Genomic DNA, 8671 nt, shown 5'->3' with positions numbered 1-8671 from the left:
ACAAGTTCTAATTGAACATATATTATAATTTACAGAAAACTGGATAGTAGATAAGTCATCATCAAATCCTCTTAATGATTCTCACTCATACTATACTAGATATTGCAAATTTATAATTTAGAAAATTGGAACAAGGAAATAGACAAACCACACATTAGATATGACTTGAATCACAAAATCCTTCAACATGAAGTGCAAAAAAAGCTATTTGATTAAGTTGAGTCTTCAGGTGAGCCAAAATCCAACCCTGAAATGATATTTACAAAAGAAATATATAGGGAGAGAGGCACCAACTTCAACTCTCCTAAATTGGTGGTTCCACTATTTCTTGATTACATGGGTGTCTTTCAGATATTAAAAACATCTCCCATCAAATTGCAACAGAAAGTATAGGTGTAGATGAGAAGAAGAGGAAGAATGACACTTTGTTGCTGGAAAAACTGACTGCCTACCCCTTTTGCTGTTGAATTTTCTCTTTATGGTCTTAACTATTGAATGACCATATGGCTTCATTAAATACAACCTTCAACAACCACATAACTATCTCATATCCATCATCTTTCTTATCCATATTGCTATGGTTTTCTATCTTTCCAAAACTGGCCTGGAGGTTTTTTGTTGACAGTTATATATTTCTGTTGAGACGGGTGCTACCGGAAATTCCAGTAATACCTGTAATAGCGAAAAAATTAGAAACACTTCCAACATTTTTGGTAGGATAACGTTTCCACTTCAAAACTTTAACAGAAATGCTTCGAAAATACCTTTCATTCCATGTGAGTTGCAACCTCTGCAAGCTTATCCAAATTTGTTTTAATTCTAGCAGATTTAGACCTTGTGATTTTGGTTGTTTCTCCTTTGATGATGGCCTCTTTCTTTTCTACTTCTTTTTGGATCTTTCTTCTTTTGGAAGGCTCTGATGGCTAGTCCATGGGAGATTTACCTCTTTGATTCTTCAAGGATATTATGATTTCTACAATTGAAGGATCCTCAGTCTGTAACTCTGTTGGTTGTTCTTCTATAACTATTATTTCAGTCAGTAAACTAGGATTATTTAGGGCCTTTGATTTCAATCTGTATTTATTATTTTCCCTAGTACGTCTCCTCCTAGTTCCATCAACTACTTTGATCTCTTCTTTCTTGTTTTTACTGGTTCTTGTATACCCTTCTTCCTTCATTATTTCCTCATCAAAATCAAGATGCTGGTTTTCTTGTTGCTATTCATGTGCTTCCAAAGTTTTAGGAAACACCTGTGCTTTAGATTTCTCTTTAGCTGCAAGTTTTCTTCTTCGAGTTCTTGTGTAAACCTTAGGAAAAGGTCTAATAGGGGGAACCATTTTTGAGATTTTTGTTTTCTCGGCAGAAGAGATTTCACCTTGCTCCTTTCTCTTTTCAGATTTAGCAACTAAGGGTTTCTCGTTGCTGCTTTTGGCACCTCTGCTCATACTTTCCCTCTTTGTCTTCTTTTAGAGATTCCTTCAATTGATACAGTTGATGTCCTCTTTGTCTGAACCTGTGTTGAAGAATATTTAGAAATTTCTTGGGGTTTTGGTGCAGGTTGGCCTGCCATGTAAAACAAGAAATGGTCCCAGGTTTGGTTTCTATTTTCTAGTTCTTCTTCAACCAAAACGTTGATAATTGCCTTATGATACAGGCTGTATTTTGATGCTTCCTAATGTGTTTGAATCATGGCTGCCATTTTGGTCAGGCTCTTCAATATGAAATAAGGCAGATGAAGAGTCCTCATACCTGAAAAATGAAAAATAAACCTCAGATGGTAAAGAAAAAACTACTATATATCTTCTTTCTCAAGTGAGAAAAATATTAACCAGTTTGACTGTTTCTTCCCATTCCTTCTTAAGATAATTGCTAGGAATTCCTTTGGCCAAGTTAGGATCTCTATATTCATCTTTGATAAAAGTGTTGAGATCTCCTCCTGTAATGAGTTGTCCTTTAAACCACTTTTCTCCTTCCCGGGGAAGGTTAAAAGCCCCTGCAATTCACTGTTCTAAAACCTGCAACCTGAGACCGAAGATAGTAGCTTCCTCTCCATCGAAAGTTTGAGAAAACTCTCGAGCTACACCTTGATGTGAGTCTCCTAACCTTGTGTAGAGTGGATACCAGCTTGCCTGAATAAACAACCTTCTGACCTTCGGATTAGCATCAACTAGCTCATCTCCTTGAGTTTTGATTCTCTTAAGCTTTGCACCTTTCCTATACTTTGGCGCCATAGAATATCTGCTTGCTGGTTATGAAGAATAGGTGTCAAAGTGTGGAAGGTTATCCAATAGTTGTTCAAAATATCTTGAATTAGGCTGCCTGAAAATCTAGGATGTGTTCTTAACTTCCTCAATCAGTGTCTCCTTGGCTGCACTTCAGAAATTCGAAATGGTGACATTTCCTTCACTTTTGAATATTTGAGATCAAGTTATGGTTCAATCTACCATGCATATAATCTTTCATGATCACATAAGATTTCATGTCATAATGGACAACATGTAGTAATAATGATGAAGTCAAGTTTCCTTGGAGAGTCCAGCTAATCTGCTACAGGTGGTTGTACGAGATTTTTTGTAAATATGGCAATTTTCTTGCATTAATTCGGACTGGCCGAAAATTCTAGTGGCATATCACACAAAACAAAAAGAATGGCTATCAAATTTCAAACAATTGGCTGAGACTGATGGTGCAGACACGCTTAAATTTTTTGGAAACATAAGTTATTTAAGATGGGTGGGGTCGGCAATGACTCTGACTGACACCTAGCAAACATAATCAACCCAAACGATTAACCATTACCATTTGACTTGACTTGAAGTTTGAGACCTATCCAATCACGAAACCTCATGATTTGGATTAGATATTCTGCCATTATGACACGTGGACAATCGAAAATGGTTGTGTTTTCGGCTTTATTTTAAAAAACGAAAAACGCAACCGGTAATTCTGGTAGCATCAGAAAATTAAAAAATAGACAAGAAATAACACGAGAACGGAAAGACTATCCAAAAAATAGGGGAGACTGTCTGAATGAGAAAATCGGGAGATACTGGAAATTTCAGTAGTGTTTTAATTTTTTTTTTTTTAAATTTACAAAATTAATCCTAAAAAATAAAAATTTCAAAACCTACTCATGACTTAGCCTATAACTGTGCTAACTTGGCTCCATAGGGGATATAGCTCTCCCTGCGATTCTCTAAGAAATTTTTGCAGTTTCAGTGCCTTGTCATTGGGCTATGGAGTCTTACTATGAAATCACACTGGTATTTACATTGAAATGAGTCTACCAATAGCCTTAGTAAAATAATTTTTTGAGAAAACACCCATTAAATGGGCCTCCATACAGTTTTGTCCCATCAAGATGCTGCAACTCAAAAGTATTGTTCTGCAAGACATTTGAGATTTTGAAAGGACCAAGCCATAAAGCATCAAATTTTGAATGCTTACCTGGATCTTGGTGCTGTGCATCCCACTTCAACACTAGATCTCCAATCTGAAAATCTTCTTTTTTAGTCCCTTTATCAAAGACTTCCTTCACAAATTGCTGATATTTTCTTACCAAATCATATTGTTGTTCTCTCTTTTGCTGCATTTCTATGATCTGATACATTCTTTTGGTCATGTCATTTGGTTCAGCTTCATGATATTGCAGTAGTTTGGCTACATGAATAGCTAATTGGTCTGGAAAAACAACATCAATCCCATAAACCATCTGAAAAGGTGATGTATTAATAGACTTTTTGATTGTCATCCTATCAACCCATAAAGAAAATTTGAGTTTTGAGTCTCAAGCTTTCTTGTTTTGCTCCAACAACTTGGTGATGATTCTTACCAAACTTTTATTAGATGATTCAACTAAACCATTCCCTTGTGGATAGTAAGTTGTAGAATGAGTAAGTTGAATAACATAATCTTCAAAGAAATTTACCAATGGCGTGGCTTTAAAAGCAGCTACATTATCTACTACTAGTCTTGATGGGCATCCAAATTTGGTTATGATTCCTTCCAGAAAGTTAATGATAATTTTATGAGTGGCATTCCTGGTAGGTATTGCTTTGATCCATTTGGTGAAGTAATCAGTAGCAACAAGATTCCAACGATGTTGCCCACTTGAAGGTGGATGAATTTCACCAATGAAATCTAATCCCCATTGTTGGAAAGGTTTAGACAGCAAAAACAATTATGGGCTTGAGAGGTAAAGACTTCAGATGCTTTTTACCAGTGAACCTTTGACATTTTTCACATGCTCTCACCTCAGCACATACATCAGAAAATAAGTTAGGCCAAAAATAGCCAGCTCTCAATATTTTTTTGCAGTAGTTATCCAATAATGATGACCTCCACAAACACTACTATGCATTTCAAATATGGCCTTTTCAGATTCCTCTGGATCAATTCATCTAAAAAAAACTCATGTAGGATCTTTCCAATACAAACAGTTATCCTTGATGCAATACTTAATGGTTTTCAACTTCAAAGATCTCACTCTGCTTTTATCATACTCTATAGGGGGTTTAAAATATTTCATAAAATAAACAACATCTTTGTACCAACTACACTCAGCAAGCTTTGAATCTATTGCCATATTGTCAACAGGTTCTGAAATTTTCCCTTCTAGATTATCATCCATGAAATTCAAACCCAACACTTTACAATTTTCTTTAGCAAGAAGTTTAGCTAATCCTTGACCTTTGATTAGTTTAGTAGGCTTTATCTCTAAATCAAATTCAAGAACTTTAGTCACCCATTTACTTCTCTTTCCATCAATATTAGGCTGAAGCAGTATCTCTCTAACAACAAATGAAGGGACATAAGATATCACTTGAGCATGAAGAATATAAACTCTAAAAGCTTTCAGAGCTTTAAATAATGCATAAGCATGCTTTTCCAACATTTCATACTTTAATTCTCCATATTTAAGAGCTCTGTTGAAAACTGTTATGGGTGCTTTATTTTTTGAATATTTTTGTAACAAAATAGCAGTAATGGTGTCTTGAAAAGCAAATGAGAAGATTAAGAAAGGTTTTGAATATTCAGGAATTACCAATTGAGGTGCTTCAATGATAGCCTTTTTTATCATCTCAAATGAATTTCTGGATTCAACTGTCCACTTGACTACTTTGTCCTTCCTTAGCATATAGGTAATATGTTTCACCACTTCAGCAAAATTTGGGATGAATATTATGAGAAAATGAATCTTACCAAGGAAAGATTGAATCTCTTTCTTGGATATTGGAAGTGTTAAATCTTGAATTGTAATCATTATTTTTTATCAATCCTCACTCCATTTTTAGAAACTATGTGACCCAACATCTTACCTTCTTTGAGATCAAAATAAGACTTCTTCGGATTCAAGGATATAGCATATTTTATGCATTTAACAAATACTTGTCTCAAGTGCTGAAGGTGTTCTTGATCTGATGCTGAAAAAGCAGTAATGTCATCCAAATAGATGACCAAGAACTTTTCCTTTTCTCCAATGAATGCAAAGTCCATAACACGTTGGAAAGTAGCTCCGACGTTCATGAGCCCAAATGGCATCTTTGCATACATGAATGTACCCCAAGGAGTAGTGAATGTTGTCTTCTCTCGATCTTCTGGCCAAACATATATTTGATTATACCCAAAAAAACCATCTAACATGGAAATTCTATCTAACCCAGTCACCTTTTGAAGAATATGCTCCATCTTCGGCAATAGATAGTTATCTTTCTTGGAAATTTTGTTAAGATTTATGAAATCCACACAAAATTTGATTTCACCACTTTTCTTTCTTACTGACACTAGATTGGCAACCCAATCTGAGTATCTTAATGGAATAATGATTTTAGCATCCAACAGTTTCTTCACTTCCTTTTCCATCACTGGTAGCAATAGTGGATTGATTTGCCTAAACTTCTGCCGGAAAGGTTTAGTACCATCTTTCAATGGTAGTCTATGCTCAATTATAGATGTATCATATGTCTTAAGATCTTCATATTTCCAAGAAAAAACATCAATAAATTCACAAAACAACTTGTGATATTCCATCTTTCTTTCATCTAGTAAATCTTTTGAAAAATTTACATACCTTGGTTCTTGTGTTGTACCCAAGTTGTAATCTTCTAATTCAACATCTGCTTCAGCTAACCATGGTTTGAATCCAACATCATTTTGATCAAAAAGTTTCTCAAGTGGAATTAACCCCTTGGGAATATGATTGTTAGGCAGTTGTATGATAGGCTGATCAGAAATTTGTTTTTTTAGATTTCTAGAATCTTGATGATCAACATCAACTTGTGATAGGTATTCTTCTTTATCAATATTTAAAACATCAAACTCTTCAACAACTTCAATGATTTTTCTGATCTCCTGGTCATCTTCAAAAACTTTCCAATGCTTAACATTACCACGAATGTTAGGTCTAAACCTAACTTCCACTTCATATTTCAACTTTATCAGCATTGGAATTTTGAATGAGCTGGTCGAAATAGAGAGTGAATCAGCTAGAATATTACTTTCCCTTGGAACAAAAGAAATGTTAAAGGCCAGGAAGGAGTCTTCTACAATGTCCCATAATGCATTCCAGTAATCTCTAATTCTAGGATGCTTAGTCTGATAAAGATTTCTGATTTGCTGAATAATAAGTTCAGCATCTCCAAAAACAGAAATTTCTGATATATTCATATCTTTTGCCTTTTTAAAGCCAATTAACAGAGCTTCATATTTAGCCACATTATTAGTTGTCTCAAATTCAAGTTTGAAAGAAAAAGTGAAACTTTCCTTCAAAGGAGAAATAAGAACAATCCCTGCACCAACACCTTCTTTGGAACATGAGCCATCAAAAAACATTTACCATACCTTGATCCTTCATGATTGATTTGATTTTCAGTAGGCTTTAAAATCTGAAAACTTTCTATAGGCAAGGCAAAGTCATTCATATGTAGAATGCTTGAACCAAATCCAGTTGTTCTATCATATATCGGATGATTAGTAGGGTATTTGCTGTCACTAATGATATATGCCAGCTAAGCTTCTCTGTAAAGTATTCTTTATTCTCCTCAAAAAACAGGAACAATAGCATAAGTTAAATCCATCTGCAAGGTTCCTCCCAACCTTTTAATCCATGAGCTAGAAAGTAACATACCAAATCTGGGAGGGGTATCAGCTACAACAATATCCATTACCATCACTCTCATAGGTAACTGAAAAAGACTTACTGCAAGGTTTTTGTTGACACCAAGGCATTGGAATTTCTGAGAATCAAAAGAATAGAGAGCTTGGTACTCTCTAGTTATCTCAAGAGCTAGTTCATCCATAACTACCTTGGGCATTAAATTATGTGAAGCTCCATAGTCCATAAGAAAATTATGTAGGGTCTTTTCATGAATATTCAGAGACAAATAGAAGGGAGGGGTAGAGTCATCTTTGTCTTCTACCAATGGACCTAAAATAACAGTGGGCTTATCATCTTGAAGGTTAACAAAATCAGAGACTACTTTAGTAGGTGAAGGCTGCAAAGCTTTCATAAAAGTATTTTTGAAATCTTGATTTTTCATGAGTTCTACAAGGGGAATAGGAATCTTGATCTTCTGAATCTCATTTTGAAAATTGAAGGCAAAGTGTGGTTTGTGAGCAATTTTTACCTCAAGTGAAGGAAAATCAGATGCTACCGAATTTCGGGTTTGTCAAGTTCGGTCACTTGTTTCTCTGTTGGAATATCATATGCCATCGGAATTTCCGGTCTGCCATATTTTTCAACTAAAATTTTAACTACATATTTATTCTTCTTTGTTTGTGCAACAGGCTTAGAAGTGTCATCAATTCTCTTTGATCTAAGATTGTATCTTCTTTGATGATTCACTGCAATCATGGAATGATTAGGACTCACTTCATTATTATGAGTATATGACATAAAGTCTTCATATTGTGCTTGTGTAAGATGAATAATCCCTTCTTTGTCTCTAAGACAATTTATATCATCACCTCTTTCCAATCCTTAAACTTCTTCTTCATCTTCAAATATAACATTCTATAAAGGAGTTTGCACCTTTTGATCATCAACATCTCTTCTTTCTCTCTCCAAAATTTGAGGAGCATTAGGTCTTCTAAACTACTGTCTATTTCGCAAATCAAATGAAACATTTCTGGTAGTAGATGATCTTGCTTCCATCTTAAACTTAGAAATATCATTAGTCAATGATTTGACCATCTTGGTAAGCTCATCTAGCTTAGGATCTATGTCAGAAGTTCCCGAAGTAGAAACTTTAGCTTTTTGTTTTCTTTTTTCTCTGTCAATCCCTCCTCTGAGTCTATTAGCTGCTAATATATTTGATTCTACCTCCAGTGCATTGTCCTACATTTGTGATAGCATAGTAGATCTTCTTTCTCTCAACAATAAACAAAATTCAGGATCAAAAGGACTAGCATAAGTGATTTTAGCTTAAGCTTCAGTAGGTTTGATTTCAGTAGGTATTTTTCTATACATTTTATTGAATCTCTTAGAAAAATCAGAAACTGATTCTTCTTCTTTTCTTTTGATTGCACCAAATTCTATGATATAATACAAAAAATCTTTCTTGTCATCCCATTTTCTTAAAAATTTATCATCTAGGACTTTAATTCCAATGATGCTACAAACTGTCAAATATTTGAACCATTTCCTTACATCACCCTCCAGACTCTGAACAAA

At 34.7% G+C, this 8671-nt stretch overlaps 1 protein-coding gene across 1 annotated transcript; it reads right to left on the bottom strand.

The window, feature by feature from the left end:
* Positions 1-1643: 1643 nt before the first annotated feature.
* Positions 1644-6831, bottom strand: LOC149155581 (uncharacterized). The gene is made up of 6 exons (XM_089444461.1): positions 6071-6831; positions 5668-5935; positions 5319-5541; positions 3833-4140; positions 3345-3712; positions 1644-1749 (listed from the first exon to the last, which is right to left on the bottom strand). The coding sequence occupies exons 1-6, from the start codon at positions 6829-6831 to the stop codon at positions 1644-1646; spliced, it is 2034 nt and encodes a 677-aa protein (XP_089300587.1).
* Positions 6832-8671: the final 1840 nt, after the last annotated feature.

The sequence above is a fragment of the Pinus tabuliformis genome, chromosome 9 (genome assembly GCF_031772625.1).
Source record: "Pinus tabuliformis cultivar Carrire ecotype Pingquan chromosome 9, CPIR1, whole genome shotgun sequence".
Taxonomy (NCBI): Eukaryota; Viridiplantae; Streptophyta; class Pinopsida; order Pinales; family Pinaceae; genus Pinus; species Pinus tabuliformis.
The sequence above is the reverse complement of the archived record's forward strand: the minus strand, read 5'-3'. Positions and strand labels throughout refer to the sequence as shown.